This window comes from Eleutherodactylus coqui, chromosome 1 (assembly GCF_035609145.1).
Source record: "Eleutherodactylus coqui strain aEleCoq1 chromosome 1, aEleCoq1.hap1, whole genome shotgun sequence".
NCBI classification, from domain to species: domain Eukaryota; kingdom Metazoa; phylum Chordata; class Amphibia; order Anura; family Eleutherodactylidae; genus Eleutherodactylus; species Eleutherodactylus coqui.
In genome coordinates, this window is record NC_089837.1 from 471,955,459 (window position 1) to 471,981,615 (window position 26,157).

The 26,157-nt window shown below is 46.2% G+C and overlaps 1 protein-coding gene across 1 annotated transcript in view; it reads right to left on the reverse strand.

Annotated features, from left to right (window-relative positions):
* PIP4K2C (phosphatidylinositol-5-phosphate 4-kinase type 2 gamma) overlaps positions 1-26,157 on the reverse strand; it is a 44,800-nt gene that overhangs the window by 17,614 nt on the left and 1,029 nt on the right. Inside the window, 2 exon segments of the mRNA XM_066584420.1 lie at positions 4,327-4,423; positions 9,266-9,363. Coding sequence (XP_066440517.1) covers positions 4,327-4,423; positions 9,266-9,363 — 195 coding nt within the window.

Consider the following 26,157-nt stretch of genomic DNA (forward strand, 5'->3'; position numbering starts at 1 on the left):
AACCAAGGGGTAAATTAACTAAAGACTGGTGTTTCCAACGCTAATCATAGTGTAATTTCCCCGGCGCAAGATGCACCCAATACATGAAGCAGCGCACATCTCACCGTGTATTAGGCGCATCCTAGCACCTCTGTGGGCCTATACAGGTCCAACCTGGCGTACACTTCTGGCATCATTTATGCCAGTCATCTATCTCAGCCTGGGGCAGCTATGTCCTGCTCACTTTTTTTGGTAGACTGGCGCAAAAAGCTGAAAAGTCGCATACTTTAGCAAAAATCCCTGTTTGTGCAAAAATGTGCAACTTTTTTTTATACAACAGAAACGGTCCTAAAATGCTTTAGAAATATCCAAGTAAGTGTTTATTAGATAACACAGGAGAATTGTGGATTACACTTCCTACAGAAAACCAGCCAAAGTTTAACCGGTCTCTTCCTACCGAATTAAATTACGGCAATCCACTCCGCTTTGCCATCACTGAGTAAAATCAGGTTGTTTGGTTACAAACTGAAACCTCAGAATGAACGGACCACAGTGTTAAGCTATCAGCGCCTCTAGTTTTCTCTCCGCACAGCGATGGTCCAAAAACACCAGTTGCAGAGGGAACAGTAACAGCACCAATCACCTGAATGGAGCCATGCTGCACGTCCGCACATACCAAGTGACTATGAGGTCCACTGGGCAAGTGGAATGATGAAGAACCCTTGCCCTCTGCTCTCAGGATGGTGGTAGTCATTGTCCGCTCAATAAATACCTGGGCCCTCTAAGTGGGTGATCTACAACCCACAACAGGATCAAACACTGCCATATAGCTCGATCCATTGATTAGCCAAACATGTACCCGCCACAACATCCAGTAACTAGTTCTGGGCAACAGCCAGATTGTCTTCTCTTCTAGATATTGTAAAACTGTGATGTCTAAAGTGCAACCCCGCAGTCCTTCCCACATCTGGCGTACAGCCCACATCGTGGGCCCCAAAAATGTCAGGTTGACCACCGATAATCTAGAAACTATACAACTATAGGGGTAGAACAATGCATGCTGGAGTTTATTTTCTGTGTCACCGACAAGATAAAATGTTGCCTCTCCTGCACCCTATTGGGGTGAAATAAATTTCATCAAATGAACCCAAAATTTTACTATGCTGAACATTCAAAGCACAACATGAGTAGTGAGGAGCCCCTAGAGATATGGCGTGTAACAAAGAACCTGGGGGTCTAGGGCAGCGAAGGGTTAATATTCAATATCCGGAGGTTAAACACTTGTTCAGGGTCCAGTGTAATCTCCTACGAACTTTGAACCCTATGTTCACTTCCCCCCCCCCCCCCCCCCCCCATTCCTTGACCAGAGAAGAGTCTAAATCAGTGTTCCCCAAACTCCAGTCCTCAAGGACCCCAACAGGTCATGTTTTCAGGATATCCTATAGTAAGAACACCTGTGGCAATGTCTGAGGGACTGATAATAATTACATCACCTGTACAACACTGAGGAAATCCTGAAAACATGACCTGTTGGGGGGTCCCTGAGGACTGGAGTTGGTAAACACTGATCTAAACAGTCAAGCAGCTCTATATTCGTGTCAACGCGTTTCATGAGCACCGATGGTGCATGAGAGGGAGTCTGGGCACATGCAGATTTTTCACTAACGAGGGTGGGGGACGGTTATGTGGTTTGAAAGCAGCAAAGCTTGGGATGTCAGAGGTGGGCCTAAGATTTTGTATTACCTCCAAGAAAGTGTCTAGTAACCTACAGTTCTATGTAAAATGGGCAGGGAGATAATGAAGGAAGTTACGGCTTGTGAAACTGTTGGCAAGCAAAGCGCTTAAAGGGATTTTCACGACTTCGATCTTGACAATAATATCCAAAATCGGTGGAGGTCTTGCTATAATAATATGTGTGCTGCTGTGCCCGATAAACAATAAAAGGGATCTGGCACTTACTGGACCCCTTCAGTGACCTGAACGGTGGAATCGGAATCCCAGACGTCAATATCCAAGACCCAAAAACATCCTTTCTAACAAGGCGCAATCACATCCGGAATACTAAGGACGCAGCGTACACTGACTGCAGCATGGCTTGCCAATATGAGAACAAACATAAAAAAAGGATTAGTTCTGTGTTATGGCCTTCAGAAGACTCCATCGTTTCCTGCTGCCGCTTTAATACCGGAGTCTTTAGAAATTCAAAGACTTTTCATTATACAGCGATAAGCAGATTTGCTTTAATAAGAGGATTTTATGGATTCTTCTCCAAAAAGTAAAAACAGACTCATGAATATAAACTACTTGGCGTATAACTTCAGTAGTGTTTAAAACTCAATGAGAACATAAACCCCTATAAAGAACTTCAGCGTTTACAAGCTACGAACTCTGCAGCCACAACCAGGACTCTCTGACTCATGAAGGAAACGCTTTGCCAATCATCAACAGTGTTTTAACTACTGGAGGGTCTTTAAATCAGTTCTCAACCCCTACGATGCTCGCTGGTTTAGCAAATCATATCAAAGGATTTTATGCAAGAGACCCAGCGTGTCCAAGAAACGGCCACAATACCATCCCTATCACTGCACTTCCCAACTCGAGACCAGTAAGTGGAGTGCATGCCTTTAGTATTTGGTGTGGCATCTAGTGATTTTTAAAAGCTATGCCAGTTGTTTCATACAATAAACTATAAAGGGTTGCATCTAAAATGGGCGTTTGATATACTGGAAGCAACAAGAAGTTCGGTAAAGTGATAAGTGGCTCTGGTAAAGTGATAAGTGGCTCTGGTAAAGTGATAAGTGGCTCTGGTAAAGTGATAAGTGGCTCTGGTAAAGTGATAAGTGGCTCTGGTAAAGTGATAAGTGGCTCTGGTAAAGTGATAAGTGGCTCTGGTAAAGTGATAAGTGGCTCTGGTAAAGTGATAAGTGGCTCTGGTAAAGTGATAAGTGGCTCTGGTAAAGTGATAAGTGGCTCTGGTAAAGTGATAAGTGGCTCTGGTAAAGTGATAAGTGGCTCTGGTAAAGTGATAAGTGGCTCTGGTAAAGTGATAAGTGGCTCTGGTAAAGTGATAAGTGGCTCTGGTAAAGTGATAAGTGGCTCTGGTAAAGTGATAAGTGGCTCTGGTAAAGTGATAAGTGGCTCTGGTAAAGTGATAAGTGGCTCTGGTAAAGTGATAAGTGGCTCTGGTAAAGTGATAAGTGGCTCTGGTAAAGTGATAAGTGGCTCTGGTAAAGTGATAAGTGGCTCTGGAGCAGAACAGAGTACAGCGAAGTGTTCTCCTCACCTCGGCGAGTTTACTATTGGCTGGTACTCCATTTTTAAAAAGGACAAAATTATGGCATCCTAAAAGCTTGCTATCCACCCCATTTCCCTGCTTAACCCCTTCCCAGATGCATCACAAATATATGTGGTTGTGAAGGGTGTATGCAGCTGACTTGGGAGCAAGAGTCCATGGCTTATCCAAGGGCAATCACAGATTTCTGACAGCCATTAACAGTTTTGATTAGATCAAGTGCCGATCATGGCCAGTAATTATTTAGAGGTTAACGTCAAAGTAACCAAGTGTCTAAGCAGCCATTTGGAGGGAGGGCCTTTCAACCCCCTCCTAACCCCAAAGTGCTGAAGGGTTAACATGGCAGTTCAGTACCTAGTAAAGGTTTCCAGCGTTGCCACGTATGAATGCCTATTAAAGGCATTATCTGAATGAATACTATTGATGGTGTATCCTTAGGATAAGCCATTAATAGTAAGTCTGTCGGGGTCCGCTTTGCAGGATCCCCACCGAACAGCTGTTTGCTCGACCAAAGCTCTTGTCCAGTGAACTGATTTCTGCAGTAAGCAAAACAGCTCTGTTGTCACTACAGTGGCCAGGCTTGGTATCACAGGCAATTTACATCAATGGGAACTATTACCAAGTCTGACCACTGCAACGAGAACGAAGCTGTCTGCTACCTGCAGGAATCAGCTCAATGAATGAACAAACTGGCCCAGTGAACAGCTAATTGGGGGCCTTTAAAAGTGGACTCCTGCAGATACATTAAGGATGGCCTATCCCAAGGGTAGGCCATCACTAGTGTACAACCCCTTTAAGCCCTGCCTGTGGCGCTTTTTTATCCAACTAAAAAGATGGACAGAAACTGCGTGACGCACAAACCAGAGAGGTCTCCATCACACACGTTAAATGCAATTCAGGCCCGGTTTCCATTCCCATGCAGGTGTATGCAGAGGAGACGGAAATCAAAGATGGAGCCAGAGCTGGAGAGAAAAAAGTGTGAAAAAAGCCTTACCTACCTCCAGCTTGATACAATTGCCACAATTGAGAAGTATGTTGCAATTTTGCCAACTTACCTGATAATCAATATCATCTATTCCAAACCGCTCACGAAGATTTCTGAACACTTGTGGACAGTACTCCTTAAACTTGAAGTGACTAGGTAAATTCTCCCTGAAATATAATACAGATAAAAAAAAAAACTGAAAAGGTTAGCAAAGAAAAAAAACAATTGCAGAAACAGTCTTATTTTCTGCATAAGTTAAAGGACTTTCAGATCCAGTAGGTTTACACAAACTCTGTGTCCGCCCTGTGCAGCTCGGGAAAAGCTACAATATAGTGTATACAATGCCCACTGGTACACCTTGGTGGTAGCTACTGCAATCAGTCACGGCATAAAGGAATCCTTTTATTATACAAACCTGGGTTAGTTTTTTAGTTAACCCTTTACAAAGGGGTTTTTCAGGAACCTGGAATAAGTGGCGGTTGGTGACGTGACCGCTCAGCGCCACTCACACGCTCCAGCGGCCATTGAAGGATCACCACTGAAGTCTAAGTGGCTAAGCGATTAAGACGGGATGGAGGAAACTAGGGTTGAAAGTAGGGACTACCCCACCGATAGAGCGACACTTGTGAGGTAGGCTACTGGCCCGAGTATTACAGCAGCAAAATGACATGAAACGGGGAAGGGTTGCACTAACTAGTACCTTGATGGAAAGTGGTTAAAAAAAATGGTTAATCTATGTCACAAAGTTAAAACGATACACCTTTCTTGACCACTTTTGGGAATCTTTCAGGTTTAGGTGACGAAGGTTTATTTGGGGGGGGGGGGGGGGGGGGGGAGACTTGTTATTTGTATAGCGCCAACTTATTCCGCAGCGCTTTCAGGTAATTTATTTATTACCCCCCCCCCCCCCCCCCCACCAAGCTGGGTACTCATTTTACCGACCTCAGAAGGAAGGCTGAGTCACCCTTGAGCCGACTACCGGGGCCACACAGGGTTAATATATGGTGTGGAAATTCACACCAAAACTCTTCAGCACAGCCATATGGTGCATTCACATGGGCGAGCGGGATATCGGTCCGAGAGACTAAGACAGATATCACAGTTTTACAATTGTGATCTCCACTACGAGTGCATTGTGATTTGTGAGAAAAGCCCATAGCAGGACATGCGGTTTTCATGCATTATCGATAAAAAAACAAAAACAAAAAAAAACAAAAAAAACCCACACACATTGCACTCGCATGTAATCCAGCAACTAGACGGAGTTGTTGTTTTGGTGCAAAACTCGGCACGCTCCTGTTCCCTCCTCTTCACCCCGTACCAATATGGTGGTATTGTCCTCTGAAGCAGCGTGCGGTGCGTTCCTTTATATTCGTCCTGCAATGTATCTCCATGTGTCGGACCAGTAATGGGTTAATCACCTTGTACGTGGGAAGTTCTCTCATCAGATGACACATCTGGGGATTATGAACTCGTTATATAATCAGCCGTCAGAAAATGTGACAGAAGTCGCCGTGAAGGATAAAGCGCAGGACGCGCTGGAGGCCAATGAAGTGAAGGTCAGCATATTGGGGGGCTTGTCAGATATTATATATTGCTGTAAATCAGTTCAGGTGTGATCTCGGGGTGTCCTATCCACGTGGCTCGTTTGGTACAAGCGGCATCATCAGAACAACACCAGCCGCCCGTCTTCAGTAGCGTCCATACTGTAAAGACAGGGCTATGGTGGGATGATGTCCGTGATGAAAGGGTTCCCACTACTGAATGGCCCTGCTTGCCCTGACACTGTCATAACAGCTGTCAGCCACTAGAGGGAGCTCACTGGATATTTGTTTTTACAGTTCATATAAATCCATGAGACCCTAGAAGGAATTGTCGTTTGCTGCAAAACTCAGCATGCAGCCGAGAAGAGATTTCACCCAGTTATCTGAGAGGGGCGCATTATTGGGATGTGAGGAGCTGGATGGTCGTTTTAATGAATTGCCTTCGCCTCCATTGTAGTGGTGTTGTGAACAACTAAACTGGACTGCCAAGGGGAATCAGGTTGTCTTCAGCAACTAACTGAACTTTAATCCAGACACTGATGACAGCCGTGTTCATGTCTGCAGACCTAGGAGGGAGCAGCTGCCTTTGCTGTGGAGCGGCACACTGCCCCCTGCTGGTGTGATGGTCTGCGGGGGCATCGCATACAACAGTCGGTCACCCCTAGTAGTGGCACGAGGGACAATGACAGCTCAGCGATATGTTCAAGACATCCTGCAGCCACATGTGTTCCTCTCATGGCGGCTTCCAGCGGGATAATGTTCGGCCGCACACACAAGGGGGTCACAGGAAGCCCCCACAACACTGTCACACTTCTGTGGGTGCCCGATCACCAGATATAACATCAATAGAATATGTAGTGTACCAACTGGGAGGCTCAGTTACAGCAAATGTAGACAGACGTGGCAGGATACCATACGAGACCTATATGCCTACATGCCCGCCCGTATCACATCTTGTATCCAAGCTAGAGGCAGTACAACGGGGTACTAAAGCCTCCATGCCTGCCGTATCACATCTTGTATCCAAGCTAGAGGCAGTACAACAGGGTACCAGAAACTCCATGCCTGCCGTATCACATCTTGTATCCGAGCTAGAGGCGGTACAACAGGGTACTAGAGCCTCTCTTCATGTATTCAGTTTTCCACAATAAAGTCTCCTTTTGCCCTGATATTGTAATCACTTCTATCAGAGTTACAATCACACAAAGTTTCATTTCATTCCGACAACTCCTTCTAGGGGCTTCATTTTTTTTTTTTTTAAATCAGTATTTCATGTTTTGCTGCAATTTGGCTCTCAAAAAATTCTATATTTAGTTGATTTTTGCACAAATTAAAAACTATTGAAGTGTATCATTCTGCAAGAAGAGAAATAAATCTGCCACACAATGAACCTTAAATGTCCCTGTGATTGCTGGAAACATTGGGTGGTCCAGAATGGATGTGGGAAATATTGAACTATTGTAAAATCATTTGGATCGTTATGTCTATGGACAGCGTAAGAAATCCCAGAGTACGGCACTACTGAACGGATAGCGAGGAGACCATGTGTGCTCACATGCGGTGTTGACCGGGATAGAAAAGAAAAAAAAAAAAAACGAACGAAAAAAAAAACACACAACATAGTAGCACCTACTACTTTGGTGTTTTTGGGTCAGACTTCTCTGCATTTACTAGTGTTTCATGGTGCTAGGTTCACTCTGGACGTCACACGTTTTCAGTACTCCTCTGTTTCATGTTAATCCCCAGACACATGCAGCCATGTACCACGCAAGTAATGCATGAAGGCCCCAGTAATGCCAATATTACATACACAACAGGAATAACCGACCGACCACCTGCACTGAATAAAGCCATCATGTAAATCTCATGACAGACTGGAACATCCACTTGTCCGGTACTTACGGCTGGCAGTTCAGATAACAAACCTTTTATCTGGATTCCAAACATTTTTTGGAGACAACTTGGCAGAGAACAAAATACGGCATGTGAGATATGACTGTACTTTCCATAGAGCATAAGGCCGCCTGCACACGACCGGGTCAGATCCTGAATGCGGGATCCCGCAGTGGAATCTGACCCTGTGCCTGACTGGTGACCTTGTGTACCTGACGGATTCTTCATATTCTGTACTGCGGATGTGCCGGTTGTCGCAGTACAGATTATGCCGTGCCTTCGCTAGGCAATGACGCAGATTCCGCAATGGCATCTTTTGACTTCAATGTAAACAGTCCGCTCAGAATCTGCCTAAAAATTGACCATGCTGCGAATTTTCTCCTGCAAGCGGGGAAAAAAAAACAAACAACTTTTTTCTATAGCATGCTATGGCAGGTATTTGCTTCGGAATCCGGAGGCGGACGCTCCCTCCGGATTCCGCAATGAAATCTGGCTGTGTGCAGGCGGCCTAAATCTACGACAGACAGGCTCATTTCTTTCTCAAATATGAGGAAGTTTTAAATAAAACCTGTGCACTTCCTATACTGAAATGTAGAAGCTGCAGAGGACATTTACTGGGAGGATAGGAAATCTGCAGATAGCCGAGAGGCAAGTACTCTGGTATTTCAGTCAACCCCGCTGAAAAGAAAAGAACTGAGCGATGGCTACGCATCCCTGACCAGCGCTCCATTAATTTTGGGGAAGACCCCCCCCCCCCCCCATGGGCTGCATACGTAATGCCTGGACATGGTGGGTCCCTTTCACATGACAGTTTTTATGTTCAGTTTTTTGTGAGCCAAAACCAGGAGTGCAGGAAAAAAAGAAGAAGAATGGAAAGATTTGCACATCTTCCGTATTTTGGACCCATTCCTGGTTTTGGCTCACAAAAACTGTCGTGTGAAAGCGCCCTAAATCAGAGCCCCATCAAGGCTGAATGCACATGGGCGGAAATTCCACCGTTGCATGCTGCCATAAGATTGTATTAATTTATGCAATCCGATGCAGACAGCCGCGAGTTGATCGCGTGGCATGACCTATTTCAGTGCCAACCTCGCTGCATCATCGCTGGCCCTGGCTCTGCACTGCACTGGCAGAGTAGAGAGAAGACACCGGACGGGTAAGCGAGTGGTCACTGCAGGGTTACGGGGTGCATCACTCTGCGAAACTCTGGCAGTCGGAATCTGACCCGGCCATCTGCAGTCACCCTAAGGCTATAGATTTAATGCTGGAAGATTTGTACCTGCAATGTTATCATCCATTATGTGTTTCTACATATGTGTTCCTGAAAACACCACAAGCTCGTGTAGTAATAGTCGCACATATACATATATTAGGCATGCTTGAAAAGTTGCTTTTCTTCTCCAAATATTGCAGGTTGAACAGACGGTTAGGCTTGATGTACTAAACATCAGAAGTCCAGGACCTTCTCATTACAAGGAGAGAGAACAATGCAGCCGTGGTCATATCCCAACATCAAAGATGGAAAGCACCTAAACGTCTAACGTATCAATACAACTCACATCATCAACCAACCTGTTAAAGAGGTGATTAGTGACCTTAATTTTTGAGTTCGCCTTAAAATCATCTGGTAAAAGCATCACTGGTACGGGAACTTGATTGAGCTCATTGACCTGAAAAACAAACACGTATTAGATGCAGTGAAAAGTTTCAGCTATTTTAGTTTATTTATATGAAAGTCTGTAGAAGAGAAATTAAGTTAATTAAAAAAATAAATAAATAAAAGAACCTTCCATGGAATCGTCCATATTGGGAATGTATGCTTCCAGTATTGTTTTATGGCAGCTGAAATGAATGGGACTCGATGGACAGAGAAATGTCTCAGGGAAGGGATAGGCCGGCAGTATTACAATATAAGGGTTGTCTCGGAGATCGCCAATGTGACAATGCCAAAGTAAGGCTGCCTGTCCACGGGCGTTGCCCGCCGCCCCGGAGCGGGAGGCGGCAGACAGATCAGCGAATCATCGCCCGTGGACAGGAGCCCTAAATCATATGGTGGGCATTCCAATGAATAGCCATCTATGATTATTGTGACACTTTGTGACAGTGTCTTGTGAAACTATTCACAGCTAGCCCTTTGGCGTTTCCCGTTTTTCTGCATTACAACTTGGAATTTAAACGGTTTTTAATTTAATTCACATTTTATGTAATGAACCCGACTAAATAATCCATATTGTTGCAGTGGAATTAAAAAACAGCTAGCTTAAAAAATGAAAACTGAAATATTGTGAGTATATAAGTATTAACCCCATTTGCTATAAACCCCTAAATAAGGTCTAGTCCAACAAATTAACTCTAGAAGTTGAATACGGTCCCCTGTGTCACAGGATGCCCGCAAGAAAATACATGTTCTGATAGTTCCCCCCAAGTCTGCACCATGAAGACCAAGGAGCTCTCCAAATGGGCCTGAGACAAAAGTTCCGGAGAACTATTTATCAGGGTTGGGTTATATATCCCAAACTTTAAACATCCCATGGAGCCCCAATAACCCTTTCCAATCCAATTTGTATCCTGGTTTTCCTAGGCGGCTTACTCTTTTCATGCCGCTATACAATGGTGCTATCTGCTGGCTAAAGCCAGTACTGCATGAGGTGACACATTGGATAGACTCCGACAGCAGAGAGGCTGGCAATATACAGTAAGAGAACCCCGACGGACGTCTTCCAACATCAGAGCTGCACAGCCTTAAATCATAATGTCTTAAGACGTCAGACAGTGGATTGGAAAGGGTTAAATCCTTTATAACACAATGGAAAGAATATGGCACAACTACCAACCTGACAAGAGAAGGCCGCCCATCAAACTCACAGACCAGACAGGGGGCATCAGACACTTAGACACCAGTGAGAACTCTGTAAAAGCTCAAAAACCCACAGCGGAGGTGAAAGTCCATGTCCACATGACAAATATAACCCCCACACTCCACACCGCAGGAAATACAGGGCAAGTCTTCAGAAAACCTGTTTCAGTCTACCAGAAATATGAGTCCGGGATCAAGGATCACCTTCCAGCAGGACAATATCCCTAAATATAAGCATAACGGTACACTGGAGGAAACCTGAAAATATCTTGAAATGGTCTCATCAAAGCCCAGACCTCAACCCAAATAAGAATCTGTGGCATGAGGTGGCTCTGCGAGACCCACACAGAAATGTCAGTAGTGCCGGGCCGGCTCAGCACATGTGCAGACACATCGCAGAGCCAGAGCCGAGGGAGCAGGTGAGACCCCGCACTGGTCCCTGCAGGGGCGCGGGTCGGATTCCGCTGCAAGCTCCGACCCGGCCGTCTGCAGGTAGTCTTAGGCCTCCTGTCTACAGGCGATTCTTCATTGCGTTATCCGTGGCGATGATCCGCATGCAGGTAACGCATTGACCGCTTTCCAGAGGATAACTATGGAGAGCGCAGCCTGATGTACACGAGTGGAAATTCGACGCAAATTTTCAGCTCGCGTATAAAAATCGCGGAAAACTGCGGTGACTTTAGTGTTCTCCAACGGGGAAAATCCGCTTGTCCGTGGACGGAAAAACATAACGCCCATGGACAGGTGGCCTTAAAGGGATTTTCCAGCATTAAGATATTCGTGTTCTATGTGCTGATTAGCTGTCTGAAGTGACCACGATGATCAGGCGAGTAACATGGCCACTTTACCGCATACCAGTTACAGCACTGTACATTGCATAGTGGTTATGCCTGGTATAGCATCTTCATCCCATGCACTTGATATTGAGCCACTCTTAGGCCATGTGACTGATGAATGTGACAGCACAGGCCTCTTCAATCAGCTGATTAATATCACATTAGTGGGAGTCTGTCAAAGAAGTATCCTGAGGATTAGTGATCAATATCTTAGTCCACAAAAGTCCTTTAAAAAACGCCATTTTCTGAAGACCCATACGCTTTACCGTGAGGCTGCCAGCTGAAGATAAATTAAGTTTTTATGTCCTCTAAATAACCTGTGTTTCATTTTTTAGGTAAGGATCAATTGGTTGAAGTTAAAGCTCCAAGCCCGAGGCGTTCACGGCAAGTAGCAGCAGATTGCTGTACTCAGTGATAAGGATCTGCAATCTGCAGGAACAGGTTTCTGAGTGCCTGGAGCCAACGTTTGATATACTGGTATCACCATGAGAAACCAACATCTCCTATGCTAACAACTGTTTCTTTTGGCTCTAGTTGTGAGATCTTGTTGGTTCTGCCCTTTTAGTCATAGTTTGTGCATTCCGATGGACTTTTATCCCAATAGGGCCGGACAGACGTTACAGATTTCCTACTCGCCTCCATGCAATACTTCCTAATCAGCTGTCTTTTCTACATTATGGTGCCTACCACCATCGCTTTAAATGCACATAGGAAGTGGAGAATCCGGCACTGCCATGTGGAACATGAACATTGCAGAGCAAAAGCCATGCCTGCCCAAAAACACGCAAGATTTTAGAAAGTTTGCAGTAACGTAAGTTTTGACAAAGTTTTTATTAGTTTTTATTATCAAAAAGATTCCAACTATTACAGCTCTGACAATCGCAAAATGACCGCAGGTGGATTATTCTTACTATCGTGTAATGCTAATACGGAGATCGAAATATATTGTATGGGTGCTGGGCATTTTCTTTTTTTTTAATATATTAAACATTCATTACATTAAATGGCCCTCTGCCTATGGCCGCCTGCAGACGGACGGGTCGGATCCCGCTGTGAGAATTCTCACAGCCGGATGTGAGCCGTGCCGCTGCAGGGACCAGTGCGGCTTACCTGCTACCACGTCTCCTCCGCTCTTCTATGTGCCGGCTGTGGCCCAGCCAGCGCGTCTCCGGTGACGTTTCTGTGCGGGCCTCTGCGAGGCGATTTGTGTTCCTCGCGTGTTTTCAAATCGCGGCTGTGTGCATAGGATTGCATTATGTAACGCACTCCTATGGCAGCGGGCACGGGCGAATATTCTGCTGCGGAATTTCCGCCCGTCTGCAGGAGGCCTATAACAGGAATCTTTGGTGAGAATGAAATGGTCAATCCAGGTTGTGGCCAGAAGGTTTGAGACCTACACAAAAGGAAACGACTTTACTCCAGTCCCTGTATAGTATTTTCTCTGATGTAGCCCCCTTTAGACAAAGCTAAAAAGTGATAACCAAGAGGCTCGGAAAACAAAGCACTGACATTTTTGGCCCAGGGCCAGGAAATTCCACAGATCACAATCCAAATGAAAACCTGTGATCGAATCCTCAAAAGGAGATTGGACAAAAAAAAACAAAAAAAAAAAAAACACAGAAGTTGTGAAACGCCGAGCACCGATCAGGCAAAATCTGGCTGCGGCCAAGCCACGAGATATCCAGCAGGATTCCGCCCTGTGGGAACCCAGCCTTAAACTTATGAAATACTTTATATAATTGTGCTTCAGCACATCAAACATCGACTAAAAGATCTAAAAATACTGGAGCAGCAAACTTAGTGTCAGTCATGGCTAAAAGTTTTTTTTAAGTACTGCTGTAAATAAGTAATGAAAGCTGTGGCAGGTTTTGTTGGTGGCTCTCTGCTCATGTAGGTGCATTCTAAGCAGATCGTTGTCAGCGGTCCACATGCTATAGGAAATGCCAGAGGCATTAGTCCCTAAAATATTACTTTTATTACATATAAATTCAAATTCACTTGCTGAAGGCTAAAAATCCAGATTGCAGGCTGCCTGAAACAAATTAACGCTCATTAGGTAAGTCACCTGTACAGATTTGGCCTATTTTCCTGGGACATGAGTGGAAGACTCCAACTCCCTTCTCAATACAAGAAACTGCTTGAAATGTATGATCACAATCAGGGGCAAAGGATCGCTTATAAGGCTAATGATTGATATCCCCTGAGGACACCAGGGAGCTGGCGAAACACCTTGGGGGCTAACAGCAGTTTGTTTTTTTTAAAGCACCGTTTGCTGGGCTGTGTTTTGTCCTCTGCAATGAATCCCCTTGATACAGAGGAGGGAGTTTGAGTCTTCAGCCGCCTGCAGACGGTCGGGTTGGATCCGTCTCGCAGTGGGACCAGATCCGCTTGTCTGCAGAGAGCAGCGCGGGCACTCACCTCTCCCACGGCCCCGGCTCTTTCATGTGCCGGCTGCCGCACAGAAATAGAGCATGCTGCGATTTGTTTGTCGCGCGGCTGTCTGCATAGGATTCCAGGGGTGGAAATTCCACCGCGGAATTTCCGCCTGTCTGCAGACGGCCTTACTCTCTGTTCATATTGCGCTTAGGGCAGTTTTTCACCTGCGTTTGGATGCATCACCTGATGATTTTCCCCCTTTTTCTTTATATGCAATCCTTTGCTCTCAAGTGTGTGTGTGTATGTATGTATGTATGTATGTATGTATGTATGTATGTATGTATGTATGTATGTATGTATGTATGTATGTATGTATGTATGTATAAAATTAATTTTTTTTTTAAATACATTTTCCTATCTTGGAGGGAGTTGGAGTCTTGCACTCATGTCCCTGGGAAATAGGGCAAATCTGTACTCTAATACGGGCGATATACCTAATAAGTAGTATTAGGTAAATCGCACTCAGGCAGTCTGCAATCTAGATTTTTAACCTTTAGCGAGTGAATTAAAAAAATGTATATCTAATTAAAGTTATATTTTAGGAAACTTGCCATAGGGGTTAATGCATTTGCTTTCACTTCCAGTCATTTATGACCCTTGCCGAGCGTCTAAGCCCCTTTTTTCTGATCCCATGCTATAGTAGGGCCTATTTGCTAGACTATGTCTTGACACAACCACCCCTTTGACTATAACAGGGCTCTTGTAAGGAGCTACGAGAAGTAGAGATCTCGAAAACGGAGTAATCGAAAACCCAGAGAATATCAGAACTTTGCAGAACATGCGAGTCTTTTTGCCGATACATAAGCTGCTTAAATTCACATTAACAATAATGAGTGTTCGGATGAATAAAATAATCCCATGTTAAGGCGTAAGATAAACGTAGGAGCCAGCAGGAAGTTACACAGAGCAAGGAAAGATAAGGACTGCCAAGTGAAAACTCCCAAAAGTTACACACCGGCTTTTCTTTTACTTTTCGGTCCATTAGCAGCGTTATTCCTGGGACCCCTCCAGGCCTGGGCTGATGTTTCCAGCTTGTAACTTCGCCCTTCGTGTGGTCATGTGACTGAATGATTCTATACAAGCGTATACAGAGGAGAATACGATTTCTGTATATGATGAGATTTCTGACAAGCAGGTACCAAGTACACTTTAAGGCGCGGATGATTTTCACGTAGACGCGTGCAGATCGCTTCGCCCGCCAACAAACTTTCCAATGTTTAGACTGATGACGCTAAAAGTTGGCACGAAGATTATTTGCATGACTGTAACAGAACGGAATATGACAGCAGACACCAAGTTAAACAAAACAGTTTACTGAGCGGCTGGCACGGGCGCCACGTGACCGGACGGTAATTAAATAAGAGCTGTAAGGACAACCAGAATTAGCCGTTGTCATTACGCACATTCTTCTAGGAGGCCTGCACACATTGTGAGGTTTTCCATTGAAATCAGTGGGAAACACTCGCACAGCCTCAGACAGCCACTTGATCGCGGCGCTTTCCAGTGCCGCAATTTTAGAACGGACGCTGTTCGATTCTTTTTTAGGGGGGCGTTTAATACTCCGAGAATGAGAAGTAAAACACGGCAAAGCGACGCGTTTTAAATTGCGGCGCTTTCAGCAATGCCTGTGAGATACAGGCACGTCGGCGAATCACACTGTCTGAAGCTTTCCATTGCGTCGCTATGGCAAGCGCAGCCGTGGCGTCCATGAGCGAAGAACCATAGCGATTCTCCGCTCACGGGTTTCAAATCGCAGCATGCTGTGATTTGCTGCGATTCTCCGTGGTGAGCCTGTCAGATCGGCTCAGTGCAGAGAACCGCCAGCTGTCTTCTGCTGGATATCGCTACGGCCGTGGACAGGCTGGACGGGATATCGCTACGGCCGTGGACAGGCTGGACGGGATATCGCTACGGCCGTGGACAGGCTGGACGGGATATCGCTACGGCCGTCGACAGGCTGGACGGGATATCGCTACGGCCGTGGACAGGCTGGACGGGATATCGCTACGGCCGTGGACAGGCTGGACGGGATATCGCTACGGCCGTGGACAGGCTGGACGGGATATCGCTACGGCCGTGGACAGGCTGGACGGGATATCGCTACGGCCGTGGACAGGCTGGACGGGATATCGCTACGGCCGTGGACAGGCTGGACGGGATATCGCTACGGCCGTGGACAGGCTGGACGGGATATCGCTACGGCCGTGGACAGGCTGGACGGGATATCGCTACGGCCGTGGACAGGCTGGACGGGATATCGCTACGGCCGTGGACAGGCTGGACGGGATATCGCTACGGCCGTGGACAGGCTGGACGGGATATCGCTACGGCCGTGGACAGGCTGGACGGGATATCGCTACGGCCGTGGACAGGCTGGACGGGATATCGCTACGCCCGTGGACAGGCTGGACGGGATATCGCTACGCCCGTGGACAGGCTGGACAGGATATCGCTACGCCCGTGGACAGGCTGGACGGGATATCGCTACGCCCGTTTCGCCAGCCAACAGGAGATTGCTTGCTCATTTGGCATCGGATACTCTCCATGACATACTTTCTACTAACGTCGGATACACTTCAGCTGGAATTTCTCTACATTCATCCTGCAAATGTCTGTCGAGTTCTTTCAAAGAATCTGCAACAGCCAATCTACAATGGTGCATGGTGTCATTGGTCAGTCAGTTAAGCAATGGAAGAACGTTGTAACAAATTGCGCTATTCCATCTTCAAATCTGATGGATGTACCTGGGTGTGGAGGAGGATGGGGAACGCTTTTGCAAAATGGTGCAAAACGGGGCCGGCAGGTCATATTAACCCCCCACACCTCCGGTCCTGTGCAGACTAAAGGGTCACATTAAGCTGACAGATCCATTAAAATGCGGCACCTTGTTGCTAAACATTGTACGGCTTCTATCAGATCACCACACTTTGTGAAAGTACCCGTAAACGGTTCATGACATTCTAGCCCAATTACGGCAGCGCTAAACTTCTGCTTCAGAAGAAAGCGGTTTGGGGCCTGAGGCGGCGTTCACATTTGGTGTTTAACTACATCAAAAAAACGGAGTTATTGATTTTTTTTTGCTGTGGTTATAAGTTGGCGCTTCATTCATTTCAATAGGACTGACAGAAAAACCTAAACGCTGCTCGGCCATCGCCACAGTCCCACTGAAAGCTAACGGAGCGTCAGTGCGCTTTACATGACCAGAATTCGTTTTCCTTCTAATTTTGGAGCATGAAGCGAACGTGCAGCGAGGAGTAAAGGGAACGCGGGACCCCCATTCGTTCTAACTGGTGGACAAGGTTATTCTTCGAGGCACAAAATGCTGGAGTCCAGCTGAAACGGACAGCTAATCGTCTCCATTTTAGCCGCTGTCTATAAAGGCCACGACAGATCACATCCAGGGGTCCCGTCCCGATCCCATATGAGGGACTTCAGCCGTGAATTGGAACGAGACCCCTGAAAGTAAAGGCTAATTACAATGTGAATGTACATTTATAAGCAGCAATCTGTCCAAGCCCCTGGAGTACCACGCTTGTACGTACCATTATTTTCGATCACAGCAGCTCAGGTATTGTCGATGCAAAAACTGCGACAAAGATCAGAAACGCCAACAACATTTAGATTTATCGAGTTGGTTCAGCGCTCATAGGCGGCAGCAGGCCCTTTACCAGCGTCGCTTGTCACAGTGATAGCCTAGGAATGTAATGACCGTTTGGAGACTATATATGGTATAGATTATATACTGGAGAAATGCACGTTTTTGAAAACCTAAATTAAAAAAAAAAAAAAAAAAAAGGCCCGTGATCCATGATGTCAGGAAGTGGCCAGATCTGCATCACTGCCTCCCAGCTATGCGTCTGTCCCACCAATGATGGGAAACAAAGTGATTACTTCTGCTGGATGAGCGGTCTGCCGGGATGCAGAAGCCACTGAGCCCAGAAACTGCCATATAGCCTTGAGGAGCAGGAGGTCCGCAGCCTGGCACATACAGCAGGGCAATGCCAACCAGAGGGGGACTTGCCAAGCCTGCAGGGTAGACAAATGCCCGCTGCTTACTAATCGGCGGCGACAACTGTAATAGACTCCATGACAATGACTAAATACACAAAGTTGTGTGCAGCCCGGCTCCTGACCTTGCAGGGAGGAAGAATCCTCTTACTGTCATCCAATTAGTAGCCAGTATTATATTTTACAATCAGGTGCGCCCCGTCCGAGTGCCCCCATGTGCGCAGCACTCATGAGCCCCCGTGGTACACGCAGGAACATTAACTGATTAACTGAAACCACTGCAATCCAACTTCTGTGCATCCTGGCGCCACCAAGTAGACCCCCAGAGAGCACTATGGTAGCCCTATGCATGCTCTAAGGTGGGGTGGGGGGAGGGGTCTAACTTATTTTCACCGGGGCCACATCAGCATTATGGTTGCCTTCGAAGTGTATTTGCACACAAACGCTGGACCTTTGTGCGATTGTACTTGTAACCCACCTCCCCTTTGTTCCTTTCTGTACTCTCCCCAGAGGGCATAAGCTGATTCACAGTGTATTTGCATAACTGAAATGCACTTACGCCCCCGTGTGATTGAGCCTCAATATTGCCATCATAGTAGCACCAGGGATGCTGCTTGGCCAGCAACTTCCCAATCGGCCTCTGGCTGGGCGACATCCCTACAGGCTCTACACTCCCCCAGGTTGCAGCTCCGATCCGGGCCTTGTGTTAAGGCCCATTTAGACACAACGATTATCACTCAAAAGCTAGAAATCACCAATGACTGTTATCAGCACTGCACACTGATTTTCTTAGCAGGCGGCGCTGGTAGTATTCTTTCAGCTGGTATCCCGCTAACAGTTCTCAGCGGGACACCAGCTGAAAGCTCTGAGAACAATGCAGCTGTTTGCATATACAAAACAGCTGCTTTGTTCTTGGAGCCATTGCGGCGGTATCCCGCTCTGCCTGCATTAACTCTTTAGTAGTTTATTAGCTACTTAGAGTTATGCAAAGATGATCGCCCAAAACCGTCACTCAAACTGTCATTTGAGCGACTATCTTTCAGTGTAAACGGGCCTTTAGACAGGTTTGCTTTATGGTATCATCAAGTATAGGACAGATATGCGCTATAAAACAACCTACATTAACTTGTTAAGGACCAAGCTGTTCTGCACCATAAGGGCCAGACACTTTTTTGGGATTTTACCCATATGGCGGTTTTACTGCCCTATTTTCTTTCAGCTACCAGAATTATTTTTGCTGCCTTTTTTAGGGCTATTTTTTTTTTTAAATATCTCTTTTACTGACTTTTTTCCCCTATGGTTTTTGTTTTACTGGGGGTAAAAAGCTAGAAAAAAAAATATTTTTTTTTACATTTATAGTTTTTTTTAATTAGTATATTTACGCTAAAAGTACAGGAACGGGTTCCTCATTTTGTTTTGGACGTTTTGATATATAGTATGTATGGTTTGGGATTACAGAGCACACACGGCGACGGTTTTGGTTGGCATCGGCTTTGGGTTATTTTCTTTTTTTACGTATATATTTTTATTTTACTCTGTAAATTGTTTTACATTTATGTAATTATGTTTTTTACTATCTTATGTCCCCCATGACATCATGTAAGACCTCTGGGGGACATTCCCACTGTAGTTGGGGCATCCATAGGAGCCCTAGTTACAGGGAAAACATCCCCTGTGGTGACAATAGCCACCGAAAGAGCTGATCAGGGTCTTCTAGGACTCTGCAGCTCTGCTGTGCCAGGAGATCCTGGCGGTCATGTGATCGCCGGCTCGTGTAGTAGAAGAAACACTTCCACTTGTTAGTACATAACGCTCATTGAGCGCTGTGTATTCGGGAAAGGAGAAGGCAGAAGGGGGTGACTAACAGCTGACAACCCAACCCTACACAGCTAGGACGACAACACTAAGAAGTTCTGTACTGCATTTATTTCTTTTTGCCAAACCCAACTGCCTAGAATGCTAAATACGTATACGAAAGCCGTATCAAAATGTGATTGGCATGCGAGTGCGACGCGTTTTCTTTTGCCATTTTAAGTACTTGGACCAGATGCAATTTTCTTTCAGCCACAAAACATGGGTCCATTGTGGAGAATTGTGCGTTTTAAAAAGCAGAACGCATCGTACGTGCGGCAAAAACTAAGAAAAAAAACAAAACGATACGAGTGCGGTGTAGATTATCACTGAACTGCAATGCACTCACCCATATCAATACACCATAAGGCCCCTTCACACGAGCGTACGAGTATTGGTGCGTGCCCCAGAGACACTTTTTTGCGCCCCGCACAATGCTTTTTTTGCACAAGCATCGGGGTATTTTACTGTACTCTCTGTGCCCACATAAGGGTACGCTCCTTGGCACATGGCAAAAACACCGATTTAAATGGCTAATTAGTTCCAGATATCTTTGTCTAAAGCATAGCCTTGCCTACTGCGCGGGCGCCCGCTCCTCCCCACTGACCTCTACAGGGGCTTCAGGTGTGAAAATGCACAGGATACAAGCCTGTGACCGAAGCCACTGAAGTCCATGGGCTCTACTCTGCGTATTGGGTGCGTAGATGTGATATATACAGTGTGTACACGAGATCTATAAGGGCAGTATATACAGTGTGTACGGGACATCTATCAGGGCGGAATATACAGTGTGTACAGGACATCTATAAGGGCGGTATATACAGTGTGTACGGGACATCTATAAGGGCGGTATATACAGTGTGTACGGGACATCTATAAGGGCAGAATATACAGTGTGTACGGGACATCTATAAGGGCGGTATATACAGTGTGTACGGTACATCTATAAGGGCGGTATATACAGTGTGTACGGTACATCTAGAAGGGCGGAATATACAGTGTGTACGGGACATCTATAAGGGGGGATATACAGTGTGTACGGGACATCTATAAGGGGGGATATACAGTGTGTACGGGACATCTATAAGGGCGGATATACAGTGTGTACGGGACATCTATAAGGGCGGATATACAGTGTGTACGGGACATCTATAAGGGCGGTATATACAGTGTGTACGGGACATCTATAAGGGCGGTATATACAGTGTGTACGGGACATCTATAAGGGCGGTATATACAGTGTGTACGGGACATCTATAAGGGCGGTATATACAGTGTGTACGGGACATCTATAAGGGCGGTATATACAGTGTGTACAGGGCATCCATAAGGGTGGCATATACAGGACATCTATAAGGGCAGTATATACAGTGTGTACGGGGCATCTATAAGGGCGGTATATACAGTGTGTCCGGGGCATCTATAAGGGCAGTATATACAGTGTGTCCAGGGCATCTCTAAGGGCAGTATATACAGTGTGTCCAGGGCATCTCTAAGGGCGGAATATACAGTGTGTCCAGGGCATCTCTAAGGGCGGAATATACAGTGTGTACAGGGCATCTCTAAGGGCGGAATATACAGAGTGTACGGGGCATCTATAAGGGCAGTGTGTACAGGACATCTATAAGGGCGGTATATACAGTGCGCACGGGACATCTATAAGGGCGGAATATACAGTGCGTACGGGACATCTATAAGGGCGGAATATACAGTGCGTACGGGACATCTATAAGGGCGGAATATACGGTGCGTACGGGACATCTATAAGGGCGGAATATACGGTGCGTACGGGACATCTATAAGGGCGGAATATACGGTGCGTACGGGACACCTATAAGGGCGGAATATACGGTGCGTACGGGACACCTATAAGGGCGGAATATACGGTGCGTACGGGACACCTATAAGGGCGGAATATACGGTGCGTACGGGACACCTATGAGGGCGGTATATACGGTGCGTACGGGACACCTATAAGGGCGGTATATAGTGTGTACGGGACACCTATGAGGGCAGTATATAGTGTGTACAGGACATCTCTGAGGGCAGTATATAGTGTGTACAGGACATCTCTGAGGGCAGTATATAGTGTGTACAGGGCACCTATAAGGGCGGTATATAGTGTGTACAGGGCACCTATAAGGGCGGTATATAGTGTGTACAGGGCACCTATAAGGGCGGTATATAGTGTGTACAGGACATCTCTGAGGGCAGTATATAGTGTGTACAGGACATCTCTGAGGGCAGTATATAGTGTGTACAGGGCACCTATGAGGGCAGTATATAGTGTGTACAGGGCACCTATGAGGGCAGTATATAGTGTGTACAGGGCACCTATGAGGGCAGTATATAGTGTGTACAGGGCACCTATGAGAGCAGTATATAGTGTGTACAGGGCACCTATGAGAGCAGTATATAGTGTGTACAGGACACCTATGAGGGCAGTATATAGTGTGTACAGGACACCTATGAGGGCAGTATATAGTGTGTACGGGGCATCTATGAGGGCAGTATATAGTGTGTACAGGACATCTATGAGGGCAGTATATATAGTGTGTACGGGACACCTATGAGGGCAGTATATATAGTGTGTACGGGACACCTATGAGGGCAGTATATAGTGTGTACAGGACATCTCTGAGGGCAGTATATAGTGTGTACAGGGCACCTATAAGGGCGGTATATAGTGTGTACAGGACATCTCTGAGGGCAGTATATAGTGTGTACAGGACACCTATGAGGGCAGTATATAGTGTGTACAGGGCACCTATGAGGGCAGTATATAGTGTGTACAGGGCACCTATGAGGGCAGTATATAGTGTGTACAGGACACCTATGAGGGCAGTATATAGTGTGTACAGGACACCTATGAGGGCAGTATATAGTGTGTACAGGGCACCTATGAGAGCAGTATATAGTGTGTACAGGACACCTATGAGGGCAGTATATAGTGTGTACAGGACACCTATGAGGGCAGTATATAGTGTGTACGGGGCATCTATGAGGGCAGTATATAGTGTGTACAGGACATCTATGAGGGCAGTATATATAGTGTGTACGGGACACCTATGAGGGCAGTATATATAGTGTGTACGGGACACCTATGAGGGCAGTATATAGTGTGTACAGGACATCTCTGAGGGCAGTATATAGTGTGTACAGGGCACCTATGAGGGCAGTATATAGTGTGTACAGGGCACCTATGAGGGCAGTATATAGTGTGTACAGGGCACCTATGAGGGCAGTATATAGTGTGTACAGGGCACCTATGAGGGCAGTATATAGTGTGTACAGGGCACCTATGAGGGCAGTATATAGTGTGTACAGGGCACCTATGAGGGCAGTATATAGTGTGTACAGGGCACCTATGAGGGCAGTATATAGTGTGTACAGGACACCTATGAGGGCAGTATATAGTGTGTACAGGACACCTATGAGGGCAGTATATAGTGTGTACAGGACACCTATGAGGGCAGTATATAGTGTGTACAGGACACCTATGAGGGCAGTATATAGTGTGTACGGGACACCTATGAGGGCAGTATATAGTGTGTACGGGGCATCTATGAGGGCAGTATATAGTGTGTACGGGGCATCTATGAGGGCAGTATATAGTGTGTACGGGGCATCTATGAGGGCAGTATATAGTGTGTACGGGGCATCTATGAGGGCAGTATATAGTGTGTACGGGGCATCTATGAGGGCAGTATATAGTGTGTACGGGGCATCTATGAGGGCAGTATATAGTGTGTACGGGGCATCTATGAGGGCAGTATATAGTGTGTACGGGGCATCTATGAGGGCAGTATATAGTGTGTACGGGGCATCTATGAGGGCAGTATATAGTGTGTACGGGACACCTATGAGGGCAGTATATAGTGTGTACGGGGCATCTATGAGGGCAGTATATAGTGTGTACGGGACATCTATGAGGGCAGTATATAGTGTGTACAGGGCACCTATGAGGGCAGTATAGTGTGTACAGGACATCTCTGAGGGCAGTATATATAGTGTGTACAGGACATCTCTGAGGGCAGTATATATAGTGTGTACAGGACATCTATGAGGGCGGTATATAGTGTGTACAGGGCACCTATAAGGGCGGTATATAGTGTGTACAGGACATCTCTGAGGGCGGTATATAGTGTGTACAGGACATCTGAGGGCAGTATATAGTGTGTACAGGGCACCTATGAGGGCAGTATATAGTGTGTACAGGGCACCTATGAGGGCAGTATATAGTGTGTACAGGGCACCTATGAGGGCAGTATATAGTGTGTACAGGGCACCTATGAGGGCAGTATATAGTGTGTACAGGGCACCTATGAGGGCAGTATATAGTGTGTACAGGGCACCTATGAGGGCAGTATATAGTGTGTACAGGACACCTATGAGGGCAGTATATAGTGTGTACAGGACACCTATGAGGGCAGTATATAGTGTGTACAGGGCACCTATGAGAGCAGTATATAGTGTGTACAGGACACCTATGAGGGCAGTATATAGTGTGTACAGGACACCTATGAGGGCAGTATATAGTGTGTACAGGACACCTATGAGGGCAGTATATAGTGTGTACGGGGCATCTATGAGGGCAGTATATAGTGTGTACAGGACATCTATGAGGGCAGTATATATAGTGTGTACGGGACACCTATGAGGGCAGTATATATAGTGTGTACGGGACACCTATGAGGGCAGTATATATAGTGTGTACGGGACACCTATGAGGGCAGTATATAGTGTGTACAGGACATCTCTGAGGGCAGTATATAGTGTGTACAGGGCACCTATAAGGGCGGTATATAGTGTGTACAGGACATCTCTGAGGGCAGTATATAGTGTGTACAGGACATCTGAGGGCAGTATATAGTGTGTACAGGGCACCTATGAGGGCAGTATATAGTGTGTACAGGGCACCTATGAGGGCAGTATATAGTGTGTACAGGGCACCTATGAGGGCAGTATATAGTGTGTACAGGGCACCTATGAGGGCAGTATATAGTGTGTACAGGGCACCTATGAGGGCAGTATATAGTGTGTACAGGACACCTATGAGGGCAGTATATAGTGTGTACAGGACACCTATGAGGGCAGTATATAGTGTGTACAGGACACCTATGAGGGCAGTATATAGTGTGTACAGGACACCTATGAGGGCAGTATATAGTGTGTACAGGACACCTATGAGGGCAGTATATAGTGTGTACAGGACACCTATGAGGGCAGTATATAGTGTGTACGGGGCATCTATGAGGGCAGTATATAGTGTGTACGGGGCATCTATGAGGGCAGTATATAGTGTGTACGGGGCATCTATGAGGGCAGTATATAGTGTGTACGGGGCATCTATGAGGGCAGTATATAGTGTGTACGGGGCATCTATGAGGGCAGTATATAGTGTGTACGGGGCATCTATGAGGGCAGTATATAGTGTGTACGGGGCATCTATGAGGGCAGTATATAGTGTGTACGGGGCATCTATGAGGGCAGTATATAGTGTGTACGGGACACCTATGAGGGCAGTATATAGTGTGTACGGGGCATCTATGAGGGCAGTATATAGTGTGTACGGGACATCTATGAGGGCAGTATATAGTGTGTACGGGACACCTATGAGGGCAGTATATAGTGTGTACGGGGCATCTATGAGGGCAGTATATAGTGTGTACGGGACATCTATGAGGGCAGTATATAGTGTGTACGGGACATCTATGAGGGCAGTATATAGTGTGTACAGGGCACCTATGAGGGCAGTATAGTGTGTACAGGACACCTATGAGGGCAGTATATAGTGTGTACAGGACATCTCTGAGGGCAGTATATATAGTGTGTACAGGACATCTATGAGGGCGGTATATAGTGTGTACAGGGCACCTATGAGGGCGGTATATAGTGTGTACAGGACATCTCTGAGGGCAGTATATAGTGTGTACAGGACATCTCTGAGGGCAGTATATAGTGTGTACAGGACATCTGAGGGCAGTATATAGTGTGTACAGGGCACCTATGAGGGCAGTATATAGTGTGTACAGGGCACCTATGAGGGCAGTATATAGTGTGTACAGGGCACCTATGAGGGCAGTATATAGTGTGTACAGGGCACCTATGAGGGCAGTATATAGTGTGTACAGGGCACCTATGAGGGCAGTATATAGTGTGTACAGGGCACCTATGAGGGCAGTATATAGTGTGTACAGGGCACCTATGAGGGCAGTATATAGTGTGTACGGGACACCTATGAGGGCAGTATATAGTGTGTACGGGGCATCTATGAGGGCAGTATATAGTGTGTACGGGGCATCTATGAGGGCAGTATATAGTGTGTACGGGGCATCTATGAGGGCAGTATATAGTGTGTACGGGGCATCTATGAGGGCAGTATATAGTGTGTACGGGGCATCTATGAGGGCAGTATATAGTGTGTACGGGGCATCTATGAGGGCAGTATATAGTGTGTACGGGGCATCTATGAG